Here is a 25,224-nt window from a genome sequence, read left to right as displayed (position 1 = left end):
GTGATCCACCCATCTCAGCCTCCCAAAGTGCTGGAATTACAGGTGTGAGCCATCGCACCCAGCTGCCTTGTTAACATTTCTAACCAGTGTCAGCCTTGGGAATGGATGATGCTTGTGCCCTCCCTTTAGTCTTATTCAGCCCCATTTTACAGACATACCAAATAGACTGAGACTCTAGTCTCCAAGTGGTAAGCAAGCCATTCTGTCTCCAATTCCTATGTCTTTGCCACAGTTTAAAAAAATAACAATTATTTTATTTTTTGAGACATTCTCTCCCTGTTGCCCAGGCTGGAGTGCAGTGTTGCAAACACAGCTCATTGCAGCTTCAACTTCCTGGGCTGGGGATACTCCTGCCTCAGCCTCTAAAGCAGCTGGGATAACAGGCATGCACCACGATGCTGGGCCAATTTAAACATTTTTAATATTTAGAGATGGGAGTATCACTATGTTGCCCAGGCTAGTCTCAAACTCCTGGCGTTAGCGATCTTCCTACCTCAGCCTCCCAAAGTGCTAGAGTTATATAATGGTTTGCCTTTTTTTTTTTTTTTCTTTTTTTTTCTTTTTTTGAGATAGAGTCTTGCCCTGGCTGGAGTGCAATGATGAGATCTCTTCACTGCAGCCTCCACCCCCCGGGTTCAAGTGATTCTCCTGCCTCAGCCTCCTGAGTAATTGGGACTACTGGACTACAGGTGTCCACCACCATGCCCGGCAATTTTTTGTATTTTTTGGTAAAGACGAGGTTTCCCCATGTTGGCCGGGCTGGTCTTGAACTCCTGACATCAGGTGATCTGCCCACCTTGGCCTCCCAAAGTGTTGGGATTACAGGCATGAGACACTGCACCTTGCCTTTTTTATTTATTATTTTTTTAAAAACCTCAGAATATTTCAAAATGCGGTCAGGTTTGGTGGCTTGTGCTTGTAATTCCAGCCCTTTGGGAGGCCGATGCAGGGCGGGTTGCTTGAGCTCAGTAGTTCAAGACCAGCCTGGGCAACATGGCAAAACCCCATCTCTACAAAAATTACAAAACATTAGCTGGGCATGGTGGCACATACCCAGCAGGTTGAGGTGGGAGGATTGCTTGAGGCGGAGGTGGAGGTTGCAGTGAGTTGAGATCATGCCCCTGAATTTCCAGCCTGGGTAAAAAAGTAAGACCCTGTCTCCAAAAACAAAAACAAAAACAAAACAGAAACTGAAAAACCAAAACCAAAACTTTTCAAGATGGAATCCACAGAGGTGGATTTAACCAAAGAAGGTGCCAGACTTAATAGGTGTAAAAACGATAAATCCCTTAATTTACATAATAAATATATAAAAACAATGTTTTCACTTGTGATTGTCACATAAATCCTGTAAGATACGCAGTTTTGGCTGACATTGATAAGCTGATCTTGAGGAAATGCAGGAAAACCTTAACAGTCTTGAATAAGAAGAACAAAGAAGAATTTAACTCCCAAATTTTAAAACTTACATCAAACTACGGTAATCAAATTAGTGTGGTACTGGCATTAGGATAAACATACTGATCAATGGAATAGAATTCAGAGCCTAGAAATAAGCCTTTATGTTTATGATCGGCTGGTTTTTGTTTTTATTTTCAGACAAAGTGTTAAAAAGACAATTTATTAGGAAGGATAAGGTGATTTCAACAAATGATGCTGGGGCAATTCGATGATATCCACATGACAAAAGAGGAATTCGGACTTCTACCTTACACTGAGCATACTAATTCATTCAAAATGGATTACAGACCTAAATGTATTAGCTGTAAGGTAGGCAGGGCACAAGTATCAGTTTCCCTTTACAGTTGATGAGACTTAGGTCTAGACTAGGTTGTAAGCTTCCTGCTTTACGTAGCTAGTGAGCAATAGAACTAAGATTGGAATACTGGTGTCTTAACTCAGTTATCTTTGCCCCGGGAGCCTGGGCGGACGCAGATGCCTGGTGCGCTGGCAGGTGGCAGCGGCCTGCAGTGGGTAGACTGGGACTGCGCAGCCTCCCCGCACGCACGTGGCGCCTCCCTGTGGGCGTGCACCTGCAACGGTGGGGGTGGCTGGGGCACCTGGGAGCAGGGATTCCCTGCCCTCCGAGGTCTCCCCCAGGCCGCCGCCCGTGCCATTTTCTGGGCTGCTCGCCTTCTAGAAGTTCCTGCAGGAAGCTGGCGATGTGGTCTTGCTGACCCAGGCCTGCCCCTCCGACCACTTTGCTGGAGTGGGAGTCAGATTCCAGCCGGGATACGTAGCAGCAGCTTGGTGGCAGGTGACAGGAAAATGGGCAAAAGCCCCAACTGGCTGTAAGGCAACCCCGAGGGCCGGACGTCCTTGTAGGAGGGCCCGGGACAGGACTGCACTAGGCGGGAGTGGAGGCCGCGGCGGCTCCAGGCTGGTCTCGGCCTGGTAATAATTTCACGCTGCCAGCCGGTCACTGTTTAAGGCACTGTGTACCATTTTACTAACTTAATCCTCACAGTGGCCGCATTTCCCAGCTGGGCCAACTGGTGCAGGGTTGACTGGAAGCGACTGGCATAAAGCTTGGCAAGTATATAGCGTAGTAAATGGCTGCCAGCGGTAATTTTGAAAGTTGGCTTTGTGAAGTGTTGGAGCTGCGGCATCTGCTGGTGGCGTGTGGTATTACAGCACCGCGCTGGTTTACCCCAGTGGGTTGGGGAGGGTTGTGAGACTGTGGCCCCAGAGCCAAGTGGGCAGTTAGGGGTCTCTGGAGACTGTGGAAGAAAGGGTGGCACAAAAGACAGTGGAGGTGTTCGCTTTGACAGCACATATACTAAAATTGGAACGGTATAGAGAAGATGAACATGGTCCCTGCGCGAAGATGACACGCAAATTCATGAAGCGTTCCATCAATCAATCAATCAATCAATCTATATATATATATTTAAAAAAGACAGTGGGAGACTGCGAAGGAGCTAGAATTTCGAGACGGCACTTTTTTTTTTTTTTTTTGGTGCACCAGCAGCTCAGAAGAGTTCCCCAGTTGCTGCTTCTCCACCCGCTGCGATGGCGCTGGACCTGGCAGATTAATTTAACAACTCTCTGATGGGTTGCCCTGAAATTTGAAAAACAGTAGTTTGGGCCGGGCGCGATGGCTCACGCCTGTAATCCCAGCACTTTGGGAGGCCGAGGCGGGCAAATCACCTGAGGGCAGGAGTTTGAAACCAGCCTGACCAACATGGAGAAACCCCGTCTCTACTAAAAATGCAAAAATTGGCCAGGCTTGGTGGCGCATGCCTGTAATCCCAGCTACTTGGGAGGCTGAGGCAGGAGAATCGCTTGAACCTGGGAGGCGGAGGTTGCAGTGAGCCGAGATCACACCATTGCATTCCAGCCCTGGGCAGCAAGAGCGAAACTGTGTCTCAAAAAAAAACAAAAACAAAAACAAAACGGTGACTTAATTAAGCAAAGGCCACAAGAAATAATTGAGATCAAAGAGGAGTGTGTGCCATGGCTATGGAGGGGTTTCAGTTGTGAATCATGAAATGTCATGTAAACCATTTCAAGCATTTCAAGGAGTTTGAATTTTATATGAGAAACAATGGGAAGACACTGCAAGTTTTAAAGCAGCATCTCAGACATCTTGAAAAAGATGTTTGGATCCCTAAAATAATGAGAGAAAAGGCCAGAGAGAGGTGTTCTGAACAACTTCAAGATTTTACCAAATGTTGCAAGAGCTCTGGAATCCTTATAGTAGGAAAATGCCATAAAGAAAATCCTCTATTAAAAGAATGTCTAACTGCTCACTACAATGATCCAGCCTTTTATGAAGAATGCAAAATGGAATACCTGAAGGGAGGAAAACTTTAGAAAAACTGGAATTTCTACAAAGAGAAGGCTACAGAAACTTCCTATAAGCCTGTAGGCAAATATTCAAATCATATTCAGGAACTCTAATATTCATGGAAGTTATTTATAGTATAAATTTGCTTAAATAATGGACTCAAGAATGTGTGTTTGCTCTATCTTAATTATGGAAATATTAATTTTTGCCTGAAAGATTTTATTTCAAAAACAAAAATAAACCCCACACTTCATTAGGGCAGGATTAACATTTGAATTCTACATATATACATCTCAATCTCCTTTGACCTTGGTTTCATTGTCTCTAAAGTTAGGATAATGTAGTAGTTAGCAGTCGGTTTCCTCACCCTGTGGTAGGGATTCCTCAATCCAGAAAGTGTACGTGTTAGCTTTGCAGAGCCTCTTCAGGTCTGTGGTATGCTCTCCAGTTGGCATGGGAGGACTTTGAGATCTATGGCTTGCTCTTCCTTTTTAGGCTGACAGAACCCTATACTCTGTTGGACTAGAAGCCCATTTCTCTGATGGTTCCAGTAGAAGGCCTTTGTGAACATTAAATCCCAACTAAGTTAGGGAACACTGTATTTATTTACTTTTCCTTTGGAGTCTGATGCCATTTAGACTGGAAAGTTCTGAAAAAATGGAGGTGGGAGTAGTGGGCAGGTGACTATCTCCTTTTCTTTAGTGTGTTCCAAGCTGTAACTTACTAGAGTGCTTTGGCCAAGAGAGCATCTGGTATGATTGGCATGGATTGGAATGACTGTAGACTCTCACTCTGTCCCCAGAGCCATCATGAAGCTGAATGGCCACCAGTTGGAGAACCATGCTCTGAAGGTCTCCTACATCCCTGATGAGCAGATAGCACAGGGACCTGAGAATGGGCGCCGAGGGGGCTTTGGCTCTCGGGGTCAGCCCCGCCAGGGCTCACCTGTGGCAGCGGGGGCCCCAGCCAAGCAGCAGCAAGTGGACATCCCCCTTCGGCTCCTGGTGCCCACCCAGTATGTGGGTGCCATCATTGGCAAGGAGGGGGCCACCATCCGCAACATCACAAAACAGACCCAGTCCAAGTGAGTCCTGGCTCTTGGGAAATGGAGGCTGGTTGCTAGGGAACAGTGGTTGGTACCTAAAGAGGCCCACTAGAAGCCTGGAAGCATGCTGGGGACATCAACATTTACCTTTTAGGAAATGTTGCCTGGAGCATTCAGGGGTCACTGCTTCCAATACCAGCCTCCTGGGAAAGGGAGGGCAGATAGGGAGGGAGAATGGGTCTTGGGGTGCTGGGCCACACACTTGTATTAGCAAGAGAGGTTCTATAATTTTTCGTGCAGTTTCATAAAAAAGTCTCCAAGCAAACCTCATTTTGATGAGTCAGCCACTCCTCAGTTCTCTGTGATTTCACGACCACTTAATGTGGTAACAGGGCTGGCCAACCTGTCCAAAATTAGGACCCTCATAATTGTGTCCCATCTCCCATTCTGCCACTGCCACCTTCTTTCTCTAATCTTTTTTTTTTTCTTCTTCTTCTTTTTTTTTTGGAGACAGTCTCGCTCTGTCGCCCAGGCTGGAGTACAGTGGTGTGATCTTGGCTCATGGCAACCTGTGCCTCCCAGGTTCATGCCATTCTCCTGCCTCAGCCTTCCGAGTAGCTGGGATTACAGGCACGTGCCACCATGCCTGGCTAATTTTTGTATTTTTAATAGATACAGGGTTTCACCATGTTGGTCAGGCTGGTCTGGAGCTCCTGACCTCGTGATCCGGCTGCCTCAGCCTCCCATAGTGCTGGAATTAAAGGCATGAGCCACCACACCAGGCCTTTTCTCTAATCGTTATATCTTATCAGTGTACTCAGTGGTAAAGGACATGCCACATTATGTCCTTATTATAGTAACTCTTGTTATTTACTTTGAGTTTGGGGCACTGTGTCCTCTCTTTATATTTGTTTCAAGGGGGACATACGAAATTCAAGTGGAAATGCAGCTTTGGAACTGTGGGCTGGTAGTTCCCACCCCTGCATTTGTGTCATTCCCACCCCTGCTGTGTTCTTGTCCCCAGCCACCACTTATTTATTTATCTATTTATTTATTTTTTATTTTTTTGAGGCAGAGTCTCACTGCGTCACCCAGGCTGGAGTACGGTGGTGTGATCTCAGCTCACTGCAGCCTCCTCCCAGGTTCAAGCAATTCTTGTGCCTCAACCTGCTTAGTAGCTGGGATTACAGGTGTGCACCACCACACCCAGCTAATTTTTTTGTATTTTTAGTAGAGACGGGGTTTCACCATGCTGGCCAGGCTAGTCTCGAACTCCTGGCCTCAAGTAACCCACTCGCCTTGGCCTCCAAAAGTGCTGGAATTACAGGCATGAGCTACCGTGCCTGGCCACCAACCACCTGTGGATTGAGGCATTGCTGGTCTGAGACAGAATCCATAGTAACAGATGGGTCATGTTTCTCCAGTCCTTTCATTGCCCTTCCCAAATTTGTACTTGATTGACCTTTTTCCAAGAAGAGCAGGTTCTATGCCTTTGACTGAGGAGTGGTGGTGGGGGTGGGGAGCCTGAAGTACTGGTATCACTGGGGACGACTAACCAGCCTTGTCCTTGTGGCCCCCAGGATAGACGTGCATAGGAAGGAGAATGCAGGTGCAGCTGAAAAAGCCATCAGTGTGCACTCCACCCCTGAGGGCTGCTCCTCCGCTTGCAAGATGATCTTGGAGATTATGCATAAAGAGGCCAAGGACACAAAAACGTAAGTCTCCAGCTTTTCTTGGCTCTTCAGGGACTGCTAGTCCAGTTAGCCTCCCCAACTCAACTTCCAAGCTGTAATACAGACATACAAGAAATGCAGTCAGCAATTGCACAAAAAGATGTAAACTGAGAAATCTTCTTACAGGGACTCTGTCACCTAGGTTGGAGTACAGTGGCATGATCTCAGCTCACTGCAACCTCTGCCTCTGGGTCTCAAGGGATTCTCTCGCCTCAGCCTTCCGAGTAGCTAGGACAACAGGCATGCACCACCACGCCTGCCTAGTTTTTTGTGATTTTTGTAGAGATAGGGTTTCGCCATGTTACCCAGGCTGGTCTTGAACTCCTGGACTCAAGTGACCCACCCAGCTCAGCCTTCTAAAGTGCTGGGATTATAGGCGTGTGCCGCCATACCCCACCCCTTCTTACTCCTGTTGTATGACCTCCTAGAAATTCTGTGCACTCACAAGTGTGTGTATATTGTGTATGCGTGCCTACATGTATGGTTATGTGTGCCTGTGTGTATTCATGTGTGCGTGTGTGCACATGTGTTTTAGCTCAAAGAGAATCACACTGAACAGGCTGTTCTACATTTTTTTCGTTTTCTGTATCAGCACGTATATTAGTACATATGGACAGACCTCATTCTTTTTATAGCTGCATAGAATTCCACAGTATAGCTTATCCATAGTTCATGTGATCAATCTCCTATTTCTTGATTGGTGTTTAAATTGTTTTAAACTTTTCCTTATCATAAAACAGTGATGCAAGGAATCTGCTTAGACATGTTCCTTTATACACTTGTGCTGTTTAAAATAGCTTTATTGGCTGGGCATAGTGACTTATGCCTCTGATCCCAGCACTTTTGGAGGCTAGGAGTTCTAGACCAGCCTGGGCAAGATAGTGAAACCTCACCTCTACAGAAAATAGAAAAATTAGCTGGGCGTGTGCGTAGTCCCAGCTACTCGGAAGGCTGAGAAGGGAGGCTCGCATGAGCCCAGGAGGTCAAGGCTGTGGTGAGCCTTGCATTCCAACCTGGGTGATAGAGTGAGACCCTGTCTCAAAAAATAAAATAAAGCAAATTGACTTTATTGATGTTCAATTGATGTATAATAAATCATACATATTTTTAAAGTATGCAGTTTGATAAGTTTTGAGATGTTTTACTTGGAAATGCCAAGTCTAGGGTGTCATGGTGATTGAGTCTTCATGATGCCCACAATTGAAGGAGCTGTTGTCTTCCACTTCTTGCTTTGTCTTCCCAAGGGCTGACGAGGTTCCCCTGAAGATCCTGGCCCATAATAACTTTGTAGGGCGTCTCATTGGCAAGGAAGGACGGAACCTGAAGAAGGTAGAGCAAGATACCGAGACAAAAATCACCATCTCCTCGTAAGGCTCTCTTCTATTTCCCTATTTATGAGTGGGGGATGCGTGGAGGCCAGGGTCAGTATTTCATCATGGAACCTTGACATGTGCTCTTTTAAAATGGATGCTCTTTCTGCCTCTTGAAGGAAAAATAGTAGAAGTGATAAAGAACATTCAAAAAATCTCTGTAAGGACTGGATCTGCCCATTCCCACTGCCATATGGGGTGGGGTGTTGTAGGGTGCTGCCTCTACAGTCTACGTTCAACCACGTGACAGCCCTCTTTCCCTGTGGCTTGCTGACAGCCTGCAGCTAGGTGCCAGGGACTCAGGGCTTTAGTCCTGTCTGTCACTGTGAGAAGTGACCTTGGCCCTTTTCTGTCTGTGGTGGGCTGCTCCTGCAAGCAGTGTGCTTCTTCATTTCATCAGAGACTAGCCTGTGGGCAAAGTGATTGCTCTTGTCCAAAAAGGTACAGGACATGGATTATGTAGACTCAAGGGAGAAACTTAGAAACACAACCATAATCTGTCTGACATTGGATCCATTGCTAACAGAGGGGTTTGAGTTGGGTGTTGTCATCTCCGTCCGTCTTACTCCCTGTCCTGGTTAAAACTGGGGACACCAAAGACTGGAGATGCAGAGTTATTTGCTAGAAGTTGAATGGGCTGCAGAAGTGGTGGGCATATGACTCAGCTGGCCTCTCGTCTTTGCTCCTGCCGGGGCCTGGTCCTGGCCTGCCAGTGAAAGGACACGACTCTGCTCTTCCTGCCAGGTTGCAAGACCTTACTCTTTACAACCCCGAGAGGACCATCACTGTGAAGGGGGCCATTGAGAATTGTTGCAGGGCCGAGCAGGAAATAATGAAGAAAGTTCGGGAGGCCTATGAGAACGATGTGGCCGCCATGAGCGTGAGTGCTGGGTAGTACCCTCTGCTTATCCTTTCCTGAGTCTTAGCAACAGCAACTTGTGGGGTGGGGGGTGATGGACACGTGCCCTGTGCTGTGCGGGTTTGGAGCTTTAGCTGATGGTTTTGGATCTCGACTGTCAGAAATAGTATTTAAATAGTATTTAATTAGCAAGGATTCTTCACCTGGTTCCTAGAGTAGGGGTCCAATCTTGGGCTTTGAGTCCTGTGATTCCAAGTATGTGTACAATTTGTGTTTGTGTGCACTTTAGTGAAATGCGGGGATCCATCATTGTCATCTGATTTTTTTTTTTTTTTTAATTTTTTTGAGATAGGGTCTTGGTCTGTTGCCCAGGTTGGAGCGCAATGGCACAATCATAGCTTACTGCAGCCATGACCCCCTGGGCTGAAGGGATACTCCTGCTTCAGCCTCCCAAGTACCTAGGAGACTACAGGTGTGCACCACCATGCCCAGCTAATTTTAAAAAATTTTATTTTTTGGAACAGGGTCTTGCTGTGTCACCCAGGTTGGTCTCGAACTCCTGGGCTCAAGCGATTCTCTTGCCTTGGCCTCCCAAAGTACTAGGATTATAAGCATGAGCCACTGCACGCAACTCATCTGATTTTTAAAGGAGACTTGGGGTTGGTGTACAGGACCAAAAATGTTTAGAACCACAGTCCTAGAAGTCAGATGGAGCTGTCTCCACGCCTTTTTCTCATGTAGGGGGATTATAGTACAGTGTCATGAGTCTATCGTCTGTCTCCAGCAGTCTGAACAGCCAGAGAGGCAGAACTCCTGAGGGTGTATAACTGTTTGGCATTTCTGGTTGCAGTTGCTAGCCGTTAGTCCAGTGAGAACATCATATCACTTAAAATTCCACACCCGAAGTGTGTAGGTGAGAGTGTATGAGAAGCACAGAATAGGCTTTTGTGCAAAAGCATGTAATTCATGTTTTTGGTCCACTTCCCCCTGGGGCTACTCACCTTTTGTACAGCCAGGGCCTGTCAGGGTGTGCTGACTCCTCGTCCTCACCTTTCTTCCCCAGCTGCAGTCTCACCTGATCCCTGGCCTGAACCTGGCTGCTGTAGGTCTTTTCCCAGCCTCGTCCAGCGCAGTCCCGCCACCTCCCAGCAGCGTTACTGGGGCTGCTCCCTATAGCTCCTTTATGGTAGGTGGAAGGTCTTATTACATGGGACCCCTGGGCCCATATGTGGCCTGCCTTAAGGGGGATCCAATACCCTATGGGAGTTGGCAAGTTTGCAGGGAGAGGGAAGGAAGGTCTCATGGGCATCCCTCCTCTCCAGTGCTCCTAGCCACTGGCTCTGAGGCTCCCAAATGTCTGCCTAGAAAGCTCCCGGGGCATAGGCAGCACGTAACCTCACTCTTTCCTGGCCTCTTCCCTTTAGCCCTGCTGGGCATTGGAAGAGCTAAAGAGCTCACTGCATCCCTTGGCAGCCCAGAGTGGCAGTTTGGTGTCTACTCCTTCCTTCTTGAGGATGCAAGGCAGGGGAGTGGAGGGTTTCTGGGCCATGCTACTTGGGCCCCCTGGTAGTAACGCCCCCTGTCCTGGCAGCAGGCTCCCGAGCAGGAGATGGTGCAGGTGTTTATTCCCGCCCAGGCAGTGGGTGCCATCATCGGCAAGAAGGGGCAGCACATCAAACAGCTCTCCCGGTTTGCCAGCGCCTCCATCAAGGTGATCTGCTCTGTGGGTCTTCCTGTTTCTGGAAAGGGAAGGGGCTCTGCTTTTATCACTCTGCACTTTCTCCCACATTCCCCCTACTCATTTGAGAATTCTGTGTGTCATGTGAGGGACCTTTCCCCCATGGAATCAAAGTTCTCTTTGTTTTTGACCTTGCTTGGTTCCCATGGGATGGCTTCAGTGCTTCTGGGTTTTCAGGCTGGGCAGGGGCAGGGTTATAACATAGAAAGAGAACTTAGGTTCTAACACCAATTGACTTGGGTTCAAATCCCAGATCCACCTCATCACCCCCTTCTCCCAATACACTATATGATCCGAGCCTCACTTTCCTCATCAGTACAATATTATGAAGCTATGTAGCCAAAGAAAGCCCTTCGCTCACATACTAACACCAAGTTAAGTGTTAGTTGTCTGTCGCCTTCCCTGGTCAAGGTCCAGGGGAGAGAGAAGGGAGAATCTGTCATAGTGAAACAAGGGTGCTGTTAAATTTTCACAAACTTAAATCCAGTTGCTTTAGTTGTCTTAAAAGCTTTGAGCAAAAACCTTGATTGTTCTCCACTGGAGGTGCAGTCACTCTCCTCTATCCGTTGGTCATTTCATTTGTGTCCTTGCCTGTTGGCAGGACTCCACTGAAACCTCTCTTGGAGATTGGGAGATTGGTAAGTGGAGAGAGCAGGAGGCCCTAGTTAGAAAGTGTCATTGAAGCCAGCCCTTCTAACTGACCACCTCTGCCCTCCTAATAATTCTGGTGTGCAGGCGTAATGATGTAGGCTTCAGTCTTTGTTCTTCCTTCCCTAAGTCTTCAGAATGGGTAGTTGGGAGTAAGGGTGGTAGAAGGGCAACTGTGGACATGGTGGGGGTCTTCCCATAGAGGGTCCTTCATTGACAAGCTTTTTGCTTTTTAGATTGCACCACCTGAAACACCTGACTCCAAAGTCCGTATGGTTATCATCACTGGACCGCCAGAGGCCCAATTCAAGGTTTTGGTCTTTATTGTTTTGCAAGCTGAACATGGAGGAATTGAGGTTGAGTATTTCCCCTGAGGTAGGAAAAAGGCTGGGGCAGTTTCCCATTAGCCATCAAGTCCTCATCACATCTTTAAGCCTTCCATGCAGGATAAAAGGCTGCAGAGCTATTTTCAAATTGACATCAAACTGGATTTCTGTTGACTTCGTCTTCCCTTTTTAAGGTCCATAGAAGAAGATGGGAAGGAAAGAAGTCCAAGGGCATCTTATTTGCACTCTGCCTTCATTTCTAAGGAAGGCCTTTAATGCCAAATTCTCTTATGTCCCCACTAAATCCTAAGGTTCTTGGACTTCTGATCAGACAGCCAAAAAATAAACCATCAATTAGCTTAACCTAACATATGTGATGATAGAGGAGTGGGATAGCTCTCTGGGCCACTAGAGAGTCAGACAGGCCTGCTCTCTGTATGACTTGATTAGTTGCCATTCAGGGCCTTGAAATGCTGATCAGTGCGGTGTCCAGACTCCATAGGTCTGGTTTGTAGCTTGTGAATTCCATTCCTCTGGAAACTGTTTTTTCCCTTGGGAAGTGTTTATTCAGTTACTCATAACTCATAATCTCCACCCAGGGTCTCCAGTATGATAGCTAAGCAGAAGGAGTGCTGACAAGCTGCCCACCTGAGCCTTGCCCTTCACCTGCCTTAGATGGTTAGCCCACCCAGGATGGGGAGGGCCTGTGGGCCAGAAAATATGGGCTGGAGCTTCCTTTTTCCCACTTTTCCCTTTTGTCATAGATATATGAACCACTGATTAACAATTACCTCCTCTTTTCAGGCTCAGGGAAGAATCTACGGCAAACTCAAGGAGGAGAACTTCTTTGGTCCCAAGGAGGAGGTGAAGCTGGAGACCCACATACGTGTGCCAGCATCAGCAGCTGGCCGGGTCATTGGCAAAGGTGGCAAAACGGTGAGCTGTGAGGGCCAGGTTGAAAGCCCTGGGCCATGGTCTCCAATCTCAACAGCTCTCTCTGGCCTCCTGTGCTGCTCAATCTCAGGACTCCTGATTTGCTCATTTACTTAATTCTACTCCCCAAGCTCAGGTCCTGACTCTTCCAGTTTCTCCCTACTAGTTAACCCTGGTTCCTTCCTCCAACCCCACCCATGCTTTCTTGATGGCACCCTGAGCTCCTCTCTGGCCACCCCCAGGTGAACGAGTTGCAGAATTTGACGGCAGCTGAGGTGGTAGTACCAAGAGACCAGACCCCTGATGAGAACGACCAGGTCATCGTGAAAATCATCGGACATTTCTATGCCAGTCAGGTACATATGGTGCTCCCCCATTGCGGGAGGGCTGCAGGAGCCCAGGGAGCAGAGAAGCAGACTCCAGAGGTTGATCTGCATGACCTTGACAAGTCCTGGGGCCTCAGCCACATCTGCCTGCCTCTGGGCTAGGTTATTGCCCTCTTTCAGGTGCAGAAGTGGGATGTGTAGATGACATATCCCCTCTTATTATTCTCTAGGGAAAGTGATTTGACAAGTTTAATGTATATATATTTCATAGATATATATGTTCTACATTAGTCCTTCCCTAACCCCTTTCTGCACTGGTTATGAAAGAAGATTGGTTTTGTTCATGGAGTAATGATAACAGTACTAATACCCTGGATTGATTACTTTTTGAAATGTAGTCCCTCTGCCTTTCTCAGAATGGCTGTTCTTTCTCTGGTTTCTGCTCTTCACCCTCCCATTCCTTTCCCAGAACTCATCATCGCTATTCAGCACTTGGACAGGCCTCAGAACCTGGAAGGGAAGGCCAGTATCAGGTTCAAATTTTGCTGAACCTCAGCAAGGCAAGCAAACAGGTGGTTGACAGCTAATGGTGTTTTCCTAAAGTCTTAAATCCATCAGTGTTAGAACTGGAAAGGAACTTTGGAGACTGTTGATCACAGTTCCTAAAATTCATAGAGGATATCCAGATCTTAGCAGGCTTGTGGTCTGCTGGGGCTGCTAGAGCAATTGGGGCAAACTGGCTCTTGGTTTTTTGGCTTCCAGTGCCATATAGTATAGCATCAAGTATGGAGGTTTTGGAGCCAGGGAGCTTTGACCTCAAACTTCACATATATAGCCTTTCTGCTATGTGACCTTGGATAAGTAACTTTCTCTGGTAACCCTTTGAGAAGTATTTATAAGAGGCTTTCGTTACATCTCAACAATATATATATAAAATAACAAATAAAGGAAGTATTAATAAGAGCCATAAAATAATAATAATATCTAAGATTTATGGATGCCTTTGGATATACCCAGCACTGTTTTTTGTGGTTTATATATATTAACTCATTTAATTCTCACAACAATTTCATTTTATAAATGAAGCTTAAGAGGGTAAATGTGAATCTTTAATTCAGCTGTTTTTTTTTTAAGAGAGTAAATATCCAAAGATGCACAAAGCCAGGATATATTAATATTAAACATGGAAGCAATTTTAGCTGGTCAGAAGGAGAATTAAATGAAAAGCTGTAGTTGGACCTCTTATTGACTCCACATTATTTTCCCAACCTAGATCAACTTCCTCTTTTTCTTTCTTTTTTTTTTTTTTCGCGATAGGGTCTTGCTCTGCCACCCAGGCTGGAGGGCAGTGGTGTGACCACAGCTCACTGCAGCCTCTACCTCCCAGGCTCAAGTGATCCTCCCACCTCAGGCCCCCCAAGTAGCGGGGACTACAGGCAGATACCACAACACTCAGCTAATTTTTGTATTTTTTTTGTAGTAATGAGGTTTCACCGTGTGGCCCAGGCTAGTCTCAAACACTTGGGCTCAAGTGATCTCACTGCCTCAGCCTCCCAAAGAGCTGGGATTATAGGTTCGTATCACCACGCTTGGCTAATTTTTGTATTTTTAGTAAAGATTGGGTTTCACCATGTTGGCCAGGCTGCTCTCGAACTCCTGACCTCAGGTGATTCACCCACCTCAGCCTCCCAAAGTGCTAGGATTACAGGCGTGAGCCACCGCTCCTGGCCATATCTGGACGTTTTATTCCTTTTCCTGGGGTATTAAAATGAAGCATGGATTTTTGATGATGTCTCCTAAGTTATGACCCTCTATAACAGGGGTCCGCAAACTCCGGGCCACGGACTGGTACTGGGCTGCACAGCAGGAGGTGAGCGGCGGACGAGCGGGCATTACCTCCTGAGCCCTGCTTCCTGTCAGATCAGGGCGGCATTAGATTCTCATAGGAGGGTGAACCCTGTTGTGAAGTGCTCCAGGGATGTGTAGTACATGCGAAGGATCTAGGTTGTACACTCCTTATGAGAATCTAATGCATGCTGATTTGAGGCTTCATCCTGAAACCACTTCCCCACCCCCACCTCCATCCGTGGAAGAAAAATTGTCTTCCATGAAACCAGTTCCTGGTGCCAGAACAGTTGGGAGTTGGGGACCACTGCTGTACAATGCGTAATATATTTCTGCCTAGAAACTCTAGGCATTCTGTTTTGGGTTTGGTAATGTGTATCAACTTTGTCAAATTTTAAATTCTGATGAATGGATTAATACTACTGTTTCTCCTTCCTTCATGTCCCCCAACCCCATCTCCCACTTAAACCCACCACATTTGCTGTATTTTCCAGGGGATGCTCAGGCTCCACTGAAGGCAAAAAAATGTAAGGTCACCCCACCCCTCATTCTTCCTCTTTATCTTTCCTCTGAGTCCCGTGTGACCTCTTCTGTTTATTGCCTGTGTCTGGACCTGATGACCTCTCTTCCGTGGAAGGCTGTCTCCTTGGAGGTCCTCACACCCACCCTCTTGCCTGTTCTTGCTGCAGATGGCTCAGCGGAAGATCCGAGACATCCTGGCCCAGGTTAAGCAGCAGCATCAGAAGGGACAGAGTAACCAGGCCCAGGCACGGAGGAAGTGACCAGCCCCTCCCTGTCTCTTCGAGTCCAGGACAACAACGGGCAGAAATCGAGAGTGTGCTCTCCCCGGCAGGCCTGAGAATGAGTGGGAATCTGGGACACCTGGGCCGGGCTGTAGATCAGGTTTGCCCACTTGATTGAGAAAGATGTTCCAGTGAGGAACCCTGATCTCTTAGCCCCAGACACCCACCCAATTGGCCCAACATTCTCTGCCCCTTGGGGTGTCAGAAATTCTAGCGCAAGGCACTTTTAAACGTGGATTGTTTATAGAAGCTCTCCAGGCCCCACCAAGACGGTGGATCACACCTCAGTGGGAAGAAAAATAAAATTTCCTTCAGGTTTTAAAAACATGCAGAGGGGTGTTTTAATCAGCCTTAAAGGATGGTTCATTTCTTGACCTTAACATTTTTCCAATTTTCTTCCCCCTACTTGGGTAGTTGATTAAAATACCTCCATTTGCTGCCTCTTTCTATATTTACACTAATTGTTTTATCTTTATTGCTACCAGAAAAAAATGCGAACGAATGCATTGCTTTGCTTACAATATTGACTCAAGGGAAAAGAACTGTCAGTATCTGTAGATTAATTCCAATCACTCCCTAACCAATAGGTACAATAGGGAATGAAAAAGAGGGGAAAATGGGGAGAAAGATGGTTAAAACACATAATAATCCACGTTTAAAAGAAGTGCCCTTGTGGCTGATCTGTTCCAGATCACCATCTTCAAATTGGCACAACCGAAATTTCCCCACTGTGTTGGGGCTTCCCTACCACATTCACGTCCCTCTCCCGTGTAGGCTTCACATTATGTCCAGGTGCACATAGGTGGTATTGAATGCTCAGCAGGGTAGGGGCTGACCACTGTCCCTGATTCCCATCGTTCTCAGGCGGATTTTATATTTTTTTAAAGTCTATTTTAATGATTGGATATGAGCACTGGGAAGGGGACGCTAACTCCCCTTGATAAAGTCTCAGTTCCATGGAGGACTTAAGTGGCCCCAAAGGCTGCCACGGTGCCCTCACCCCAGCCCATGTGCTCCCATAAGGGCTGGTTCCTAGAGGCAGGGGTTGTGGGGCACTCCCAGCCACGGCACTGTTTCCTTGGTGGTGGGACTTGGAACCCAACCCTGAGCTCCCGATAAAGCTAAAGTCCATCATCTGGCAAATTGAGTAAATTGGAGAGTACTTGCTTCTGTTTGTATCTGAGAGGAATTTTTAACTGACGGCTTCTGTCTCTATGAATCATTATCAGCATGATGAAAGGTGTGTCTAAAAAACAATTCAGAATACCAGCAGCATTGTACAGCAAGGGGTAAATATAATTTATTATTAATTTACCAGGCTTAATAAGATCCTATGGAGTGTTTAGCCCTTGTAGGGGACAGAAGCCATCAGTTAAATGAGGCTAGGCCTCCCCTCCTAATATACTGATTGACAATGCATATTAGCCAGGTAATGCACTTTAGCTACCCTGGACAATGCTATCAAGTGTGTGGGAAGGGAGGAAGGCCTCTCTACATATGGAAAAGCCCACGCGTGGAGTTCCCCTCCTTTCAACATTGCAACAACAGTAACAACAAGACAACCGCAACATGTGGGCGTAGTCAGGCAATGCTGTGTGCGAAGTAAACTACCTCAAGGTATGAAGTTACCTCAGCAATTATTTTCCTTTTTGTTCCCCCCAACCCCGTTAAAAAAAATTTTTTTTTATTTTTGTTTTTTTGCGGCTTGCTGATATTTTATATAAAAAAGAAAAAACAAAAGAGAAGCTGATAGTCTTGAATATTTTATTTTTTTAATGAAAAGAAAAAAACAAAGTTATGTTTCATAATTTCTTACATGAGCCAGTAACCCTTTAGGAACTCTCTATGGAGAACAGGCCTGATGGGAAAGGCTTTGGGGGCTGCCCCCTTAGGAGGAGGCTAGTGCTAAGAGGAAAGGCCTGGGTTTGAGAGAGCCCAGAGGGGCAGAGCCCAGAGCCTTGTTTGGCCCTGATCCCTGACTTCTAGAGCCCCAGCTGCTGGCCACTGCTGGAATATCCTACCTGATAGGATTAAAAGGCCTAGCAGAGCTGGGGGCTCTCAGTGGTTAAACAATGCCCAACAACCAACCACCTGGCCCTTGGTCTCTTCTCTTTCCTCCTTTGGTTAAACAGCATCTCAGCAAGCTTTTCCCACCAGTGGTGCTGTTGAGATATTTTAAAATATTGCCTCCGTTTTATCGAGGAGAGAAATAATAACTAAAAAATATACCCTTTTAAAAAATCTATATTTCTCCGTCTAAAAATATGGGAGCCGAGATTCCGTTCATGGAAGAAAGACAAGGCCACCCTCTCGCCCTCAGAGAGGTCCACCTGGTTTGTCATTGCAGTGCTTTTCATTTTTTTTTTTTTTGTTGTTGTTACTGTTTCATTTCAATTCCGTCTTGCTGTTCTTCTTAATCTATATCCATAGATCCAAGGGGCAAACAGATACTACTGCCCCCGCCTCTGTCTCCCTGTCTTCTTTAGATCGGTCTGATTGATTTTAAAAGTGGACCCAAACTTAGGGAATTCTTGATTTAGGGTGGCTCGTGGCAAGGAGGGGCAGGGAATATGGGGACGTGACTGGGACAGGTTCCTGCCTTATCACTTTCTCCCTAGGACATTCCCTTGTAGCCCCCAGAGCTGGCCCAAATTGAAGAGAAGCAGAAAAGCATTTAGGGATCACATCAGGCCAGTAGAATTAAGCCTCTCCACCTGTCCCAACCATAAAAAGGGTCTCCCAGCTCTCCATCTCTGGCTCTGTATGCTTTGTCCCAAAACAAAGCAGATAACGTTCAGACGTCGGCCATTTAATAATTTAAAGCGAATTTCCAGCAGCAAGCATGCTTTGATATCTGGTTCAGACTATCATCAGGAAGAAAAAAAAAAAAATCCCACAGTACCTGAAATGTGATTGTTGCAGTGTTCAGTTTCCTTGGGGGCCTGCTCCCTTCACACCTTGAGCCAAAGTCCTTTTCCGTTGGCTGATTCAGCTCCCAGAAGAGACCAGGAAGTGTGTGGCAAGGGACTGGAAAACTTCACTTGCTTGGATTAGGCAAGGCTCCACTCGTTGATATTTGCCCAGCAGGAAAATCGTGGAAGTTATACCACCAGAAAGCAAAAGGAGCATGGTTTGGTGGTTAAGGTTTAGTGGGATGAAGGACCTGTCTTGGTGGGCCGGGCCTTCCTGTGTCCCATAGGCTAGGTCTTAGGGCAACTCCTTGCCCTCCTGCTCAGCACCTCCATTTCCCCATCCTTGGTGAGATAACAAGCTATCGCGAAAAGCACTTGGGAGATTTGGATGATTTGAGAAGAGTGACTTAAAAAAAAATGCTTCTGTGCTCTAAGATATATATGTGTGTGTGTGTGCTACATATATATTTTTAAGAAAGGACCATCTCTTTAGGATATATTTTTAAATTCTTTGAAACACATAACCAAAATGGTTTGATTCACTGACTGACTTTGAAGCTGCATCTGCCAGTTACACCCCAAATGGCTTTAATCCCCTCTCGGGTCTGGTTGCCTTTTGCAGTTTGGGTTGTGGACTCAGCTCCTGTGAGGGGTCTGGTTAGGAGAGAGCCATTTTTAAGGACAGGGAGTTTTATAGCCCTTTTCTACTCTTTCCTCCCCTCCTCCCAGTCCTTATCAATCTTTTTTCCTTTTTCCTGACCCCCTCCTTCTGGAGGCAGTTGGGAACTATTCTTGTTTATGCCTCACTATTGGCAGAAAAGACCCCATTTAAAAGAGAACACTGGAGGGGGGGATCCTCTAGTTGGTTCTGTGTCCATTTTCCTCTGTGCCAAAGACAGACAGACAGAGGCTGAGAGAGGCTGTTCCTGAATCAAAGCAATAGCCAGCTTTCGACACATACCTGGCTGTCTGAGGAGGAAGGCCTCCTGGAAACTGGGAGCTAAGGGTAAGGCCCTTCCCTTCAGAGGCTCCTGGGGGACTAGGGTGTGGTGTTTGCCAAGCCAAGGGGTAGGGAGCCGAGAAATTGGTCTGTCAGCTTCTGGTTGCACTTTGGGGAAGGAGAGGAAGTTTGGGGCTCCAGGTGGCTCCCTGTTGTGGGACTGCTCTCGGTCCCCTGCCCCTACTGCAGAGATAGCACCGCCAAGTTCCCTTCAGGCCTGGCAGACGGGCAGTGAGGAGGGGCCTCAGTTAGCTCTCAAGGGTGCCTTCCCCTCCTCCCACCCCAGACACACCCTCTGCCAAACTGGGAACCAGCAGTGCTAGTAACTACCTCACAGAGCCCCAGAGGGCCTGCTTGAGCCTTCTTGCTCCACAGGAGAAGCTGGTGCCTCTAGGCAACCCCTTCCTCCCACCTCTCATCAGGGGTGGGGGTTTTCTTTTCTTTCCCCTGAAGTGTTTATGGGGAGATCCTAGTGGCTTTGCCATTCAAACCACTCGACTGTTGCCTGTTTCTTGAAAACCAGTAGAAGGAAAACAGCACAGCCTGTCACAGTAATTGCAGGAAGATTGAAGAAAAATCCTCATCAATGCCAGGGGACATAAAAGCCATTTCCCTTCCAAATACTCGATAATTTAGATGCAGAACATTTCTCTTAGAGTAACACCAGCTGAAAACTTCAGTTTCTTACCTTTGGATACATAAGGCTTCTCTATCGGGGTACGGGACAGGGAGAAGGCCTCATGTCTGAAGGGGGATTTAGGGGCTAGAGCCCCAACCCTGACCCTTGGCCCTGTGCACCGCTTTGGGGCACAGTCTGATGGCGCCTTTGCTGGCGTCTTAGTGTGGTTGACTCCGGACGGACAAAAGAAAATTTTTTTCTTGAATGAAATAGCAGGAAGCTCCTCGGGAGCATGTGTTTTGATTAACCGCAGGTGATGGATGCTACGAGTATAAATGGATTAACTACCTCAATCCTTACAGTAAGATTGGAACTAAGGGCAGGGACTCGTGCATAAGGGTATGAATCCCAGCCAGGACAAGTGAGTTGAGGCTTGTGCCACAAAAGGTTTGTCCTTGGGGAACAGGCAGGCCTGCCAGGATCCCCCCCATATCGATTGGGCTGGGAGGGCTGGCCGTGAGGTCCCCACTTTCTGCCTTCCTTGCCCATGTGTCACCCCTTTGGCCTCCAGCTTGTCTCTCTCTCACTTTCTATAGCTTTGTTGGACCAGATGGTGAGGAAGGGAATGGCCTCCTCCCTTCTAGAGGGGACTGGCTGGAGTGAGACCTGGGGCTTGGCCTGGAACCCACCACACAGCCCCAAAGTCAGGAAGCCTGGGGAAGCCAGAGCTGAGACCTCTTCAACAGGGTTTCTTTGAGATCCTACACCTCCATTGGGCCCTTTCTCAGTCTTCAAGGGAGGCCCAGTTGGCTCTAGAAGGAGAAGAGGTGGAGCAGGATCCTTTGCCCTGGTTGAGTCCGAGGGCCCAGTCCTTGGACTCATTCAGGCCGTCTTTGTAGTTGGGGGAGTTTCACTGGGCGATCCCAGCCTCTCCCCACCCTCTAATGGACCTCCTCATAGAAGCCCCATTTCACTTTTGTTTTATCTACCTCTTAGCAAAACAATAGATAAATTAGGTAGTGGCAACTCCACTTGCTTAGGTTAGGGGGGGAAAAAGATTTCTTTTTCCAAAGGAAAAAAAATATTACCTTGAGAATACTTTCCAAAAAATAAAATAAAATTAAAAAAAACCAAAAAAATTTTTTTTTTTTTTTAAAGAGGGAGACATTTTCCAGTGACCACTGGATTGTTTTAATTTCCCAAGCTTTTTTTTCCCCCATAAATAAGTTTCACTCTTTGGCGATTTTCTTCACTTGTTTAAGATAACGTGCTAGCTAATCTAACAGGTAACAGCTTTCACTGTCTGCCCCTGGCTTGTCTCACCCCATCCCCCACCCTATTCCTGCCAGTGAGTCCTTCCTGTGCTTCTCTCCCTTCTCCCCTCCTAGCCAGCTGACTTCAGTCACCCCCGCCCCTCCCCGCTGCCAACAAGCCCCCTAGGAATAAAGGCTTTGTTTTGGGGATGCTTAAATCTTGACTGCACTTCCCCGCTTTGGGGGCTGGGGAGCCACTTGTAACATTTCTGTGCAGATTTTATGTTAGCCACTGCTATGTAAAAGCACGTTCAAAATGAATTTCAGCAGATTATGTGTTACCATAATGAATAAATGTCCTCTACCACATTTGGAGTCTCCCTTTTCTCCAGAATCTTGATCCTGGTCCCCAAAACCAGAATGAATCAAAAGAGCTTCCTCCCCTGAGGCAAAGTGGATTTGTAAGCAGTTCTGAAACATCACTTACTCAGAAGAGGGAAAGATGTATTTTGATGAGTGCAAATCGGGAAGGGCTGGAGGCCTACTGCTTGGGACTGGTTTTTTAAAAATAGGAGTGCTACCTTATTCTGTAGTTGCAGCAACTTTGAAAATTGTATTTTACCGGAAATCTGCCGGCCATCACTACCCGATTTTGATTGTACCCTTCCTCCCATCCTTTAATCTGTTCATTGCTTTGGGGGAGGTGGGGCAGCTGGCTCACACGTTGGAGTTTGTTCTTTGATGGATGAAGGAACACTCCAGTTTTCTTTCCCGTGAAGGTTGTTTCAGCCACAAACCACTTCATTTTGCTGTTTCAATTTCAAAATAAAAGGAAACTTATATTGAAAGACAAGTATGTCTGTGTCTCAGGGTTTTTGGGTCTGGGAGCTGAGATGCTCAACCTCAGCATGGGAGTCCTGGTTCCCAGGGACCTGAGTCATCCAAATGCAAAGTAGGCATTTTCCTTCAACGTACAGAAGAGTGGTTTTTAAATGGTGTCCTGCTCTTAATTAGCTTTGCATGTTGAGAGGGGCAGGTCAGGTGTTTGGAATGAGGGTTCCAGCATTAAAGAAGATGTTGGGACATCACTGCACAGAAGTAGCTGTCCAAGAAGTGATGAGGATGTGTCACTCTTCCTAACACCCTAAGAAAAAAAAACATGTAAGTGACCTATGTTTCTGGGTTTCCTGTTAAGGGAAAGGTCTATTCTGACGTTGCCCTCCATTTTTTTTTTTTTTTCCAATTTGGTTTTTTCTTTGATTGTTTGTTTTTGAGGATATCACTCTGTCACCCAGGCTGGAGTGCAGTGGTGCGATTTTGGCTCACTGCAACCTCCACCTCCCGGGTTCAAGTGATTCTCCTGCCTCAGCCTCCCAGGTAGCTGAGATTACAGGCATGTATCACCATGCTGGGCTAATTTTTTTTTTTTTTTGTTTGAGACAGAGTCTCGCTCTGTAACCCAGGCTGTGAAGTGCAGTGGCGTGATCTTGGCTCACTGCAGCCTTCTCCTCCGGGGTTCACGAGATTCTCCTGCCTCAGTCTCCCGAGTATCTGGGACTACAGGTGCCTGCCATCATACCTGGCTAAGTTTTGTATTTTTAGTAGAGATGGGGTTTTGCCATATTGGCTAGGCTGGTCTTAAACTCCTGACCTTGTGATCTGCCTGCCTTGGCCTCCCAAAGTGCTGGGATTATAGGTGTGAGCCACTGCACCCAGCCACCTGGCTAATTTTTTTTTTTTTTTTGCGGAATGAGGTCTCGCCATGTTGGCCAGGCTGGTCTCAAAACTCCAGGCCTCAAGTGATCCACCTGCCTTGGCCTCCCAAAGTACTGGGATTACAGGTGTGAGCCACCACAGCTGGTTTAAATATTTTAATAACATGATTAAGATACTCTAATTCAAATAATCAGTCCAAATATACTTCATGCTGACTACTGAACCGATCCATTAAGATCAAGAACAAAACCCCAAAGATAATGCATAACTACATTTTAAAGTTTATGGGCAGGACAATACAGTGAGATACTAAATGGAAAAAAATTAATATAAAAAGCATAGTCATTATTTGCAATTAATACTACATTTTCAGGAAGTCGAAAAAGTTAATAAATTTTTTTTTGAGATGGAGTTTTACTGTTGTGCAGGTGGGAGTGCAATGGCACTATCTTGGCTCACCGCAACCTCTGCCTCCTGGGTTCAAGCGATTCTGCTGCCTCAGCCTCCCAAGTAGCTGAGATTACAGGCACCCACCACCATGCCTAGCTAATTGTATTTTTAGTAGAGACAGGGTGTCACCATGTTGGTCAGGCTGGTCTCGAACCCCTGACCTCAGGTGATCCACCCGCCTCGGCCTCTCAAAGTGCTGGGATTACAGGTGTGAGCCACTGTACCGGCCCTTAATAAACTTATAATTTAGTAAAGGGGTCACTTAAATATCCTAAAGAAAAACAACCAGGCTGGGCACAGTGGCTCACGCCTGTAATCCCAGCACTTTGGGAGGCCTAGGCGGATGGATCACCTGAGGTCAGGAGTTCAAGAACAGCCTGACAAACATGGAGAAACCGTGTCTCTACTAAAAGTACAAAATTAGCCAGGTGTGGTGGTGCGTGATTGTAATCCCAGCTACTTGGGAGGCTGAGGCAGGAGAATCACTTGAACCGGGAGGCGGAGATTGTGGTGAACAGAGATAGCGCCGTTGCACTCCAGCTTGGGCACAAAAGCGAAAATCTGTCTCAAAAACAAAAACAATTTTAAAAGTTATAAGTGGGCTGTTGGGTGCGGTGACTCACGCCTGTAGTCCCAGCACTTTGGGAGGCCGAGGCCATCCTGGCTAACAGGGTGAAACCAGGTCTCTACTAAAAATACAAAAAAAATTAGCCAGGTGTGGTGGCAGGCACCTGTAGTCCCAGCTACTGGGGAGGCTGAGGCAGGAGAATGGTGTGAACCTGGGAAGCGGAGCTTGCAGTGAGCCGAGATTGCGCCACGGAGCTTGCAGTGAGCCAAGATTGCGCCACTGCACTCCAGCCTGGGCGACAGCAAGACTCCGTCTCAAAAAAAAAAATGTGATAAGTGGGTCAGGTACAGTGGCTCACGCCCGTAATCTCAGCACTTTGGGAGGCTGAGGCAGTGGGTCATCTGAGGTCAGGAGTTTGAGACCAGCCTGGCCAACATGGTGAAACCTCACCTCTACTAAAAATGCAAAAATTAGCCGGGTGTGGTGGTGTGTCCCTGTAGTCCCAGCTTCTCTGGAGGCTGAGGCAGGAGAATCACTTGAACCAGGGAGGCGGAAGTTGCGCTGAGCCAAGATCAAGCCAGTGCACTCTAGCCTAGGCGACAGAGCAAGACTCCATCTAAAATAAATAAATAAGAAGAAGAATTAGAAGACCATAGCAGTGATATCTAGAATAAAAAAAGAGCAAAAGAGCAAAGCAATACAAAATAGAAAAGAAGAGCTAGGAAATACAAAGGATAGTTGTAGAAGTGCTAACATCCAGATACTTGTGTTAAGAGAGAGAAATAGGAGAAATATTAAAGGAAAACAGTAGAGATTAATTTCTGAGAGTTCACAAACTTGTCAAACCTCAGATTGAAAGGGCCCATAGCTTGCCAAAGCTAATAGAGTTGGAAAATACCACATCTACATACATTCTAGTGATATTTAAGTAGATCAAAGCCAAAGAGAAAATTCTAAGAGCAAATTGCATGTAAAGAAATAAGAGGCCGGGCGGGTGGCTCACGCCTGTAATCCCAGCGGGAGGCTGAGGCGGGTAGATCACAAGGTCAAGAGTTTGAGACCAGGCTGGCCAATATGGTGAAACCCTGTCTCTACTAGAAATACAAAAATAAGCCAGGTGTGGTGGCGGGTACCTATAGTCCAAGCTACTCGGGAGGCTGAGGCAGGAGAACCGCTTGAACCCAAGAGGCGGATTCAGTGAGCTGAGATCGTGCTATTGCACTCCAGCCTGGGCAACAGAGAGAGACTCCGTCTCCAAAAAAAAAAAAAAAGAAAGAAAAAGAAAGGGCG

The 25,224-nt window shown here is 46.8% G+C and overlaps 1 protein-coding gene across 3 annotated transcripts in view; it reads left to right on the top strand.

The window, feature by feature from the left end:
- IGF2BP1 (insulin-like growth factor 2 mRNA binding protein 1) overlaps positions 1-22,053 on the top strand; it is a 57,935-nt gene extending 35,882 nt beyond the window's left edge. Inside the window, exons 6-15 of one of the 3 annotated variants that reach the window (XM_011999317.1) lie at positions 4,593-4,874; positions 6,416-6,550; positions 7,813-7,935; positions 8,683-8,818; positions 9,861-9,983; positions 10,392-10,508; positions 11,420-11,494; positions 12,314-12,445; positions 12,685-12,798; positions 15,303-22,053. In XM_011999317.1, the coding sequence (XP_011854707.1) occupies positions 4,593-4,874; positions 6,416-6,550; positions 7,813-7,935; positions 8,683-8,818; positions 9,861-9,983; positions 10,392-10,508; positions 11,420-11,494; positions 12,314-12,445; positions 12,685-12,798; positions 15,303-15,395 (1,330 nt within the window). In that variant the 3' untranslated portion in view covers positions 15,396-22,053. Of the gene's footprint in view, positions 1-4,592; positions 4,875-6,415; positions 6,551-7,812; positions 7,936-8,682; positions 8,819-9,860; positions 9,984-10,388; positions 10,509-11,419; positions 11,495-12,313; positions 12,446-12,684; positions 12,799-15,302 lie in introns of all 3 variants that reach the window. The other 2 variants (XM_011999316.1, XM_011999318.1) reach the window with 2 other exon arrangements.
- The last annotated feature ends 3,171 nt before the right edge of the window (positions 22,054-25,224 follow it).

The sequence above is a fragment of the Mandrillus leucophaeus genome, unplaced genomic scaffold (genome assembly GCF_000951045.1).
Source record: "Mandrillus leucophaeus isolate KB7577 unplaced genomic scaffold, Mleu.le_1.0 Scaffold59, whole genome shotgun sequence".
NCBI lineage: Eukaryota > Metazoa > Chordata > Mammalia > Primates > Cercopithecidae > Mandrillus > Mandrillus leucophaeus.
The sequence above is the reverse complement of the archived record's forward strand: the minus strand, read 5'-3'. Positions and strand labels throughout refer to the sequence as shown.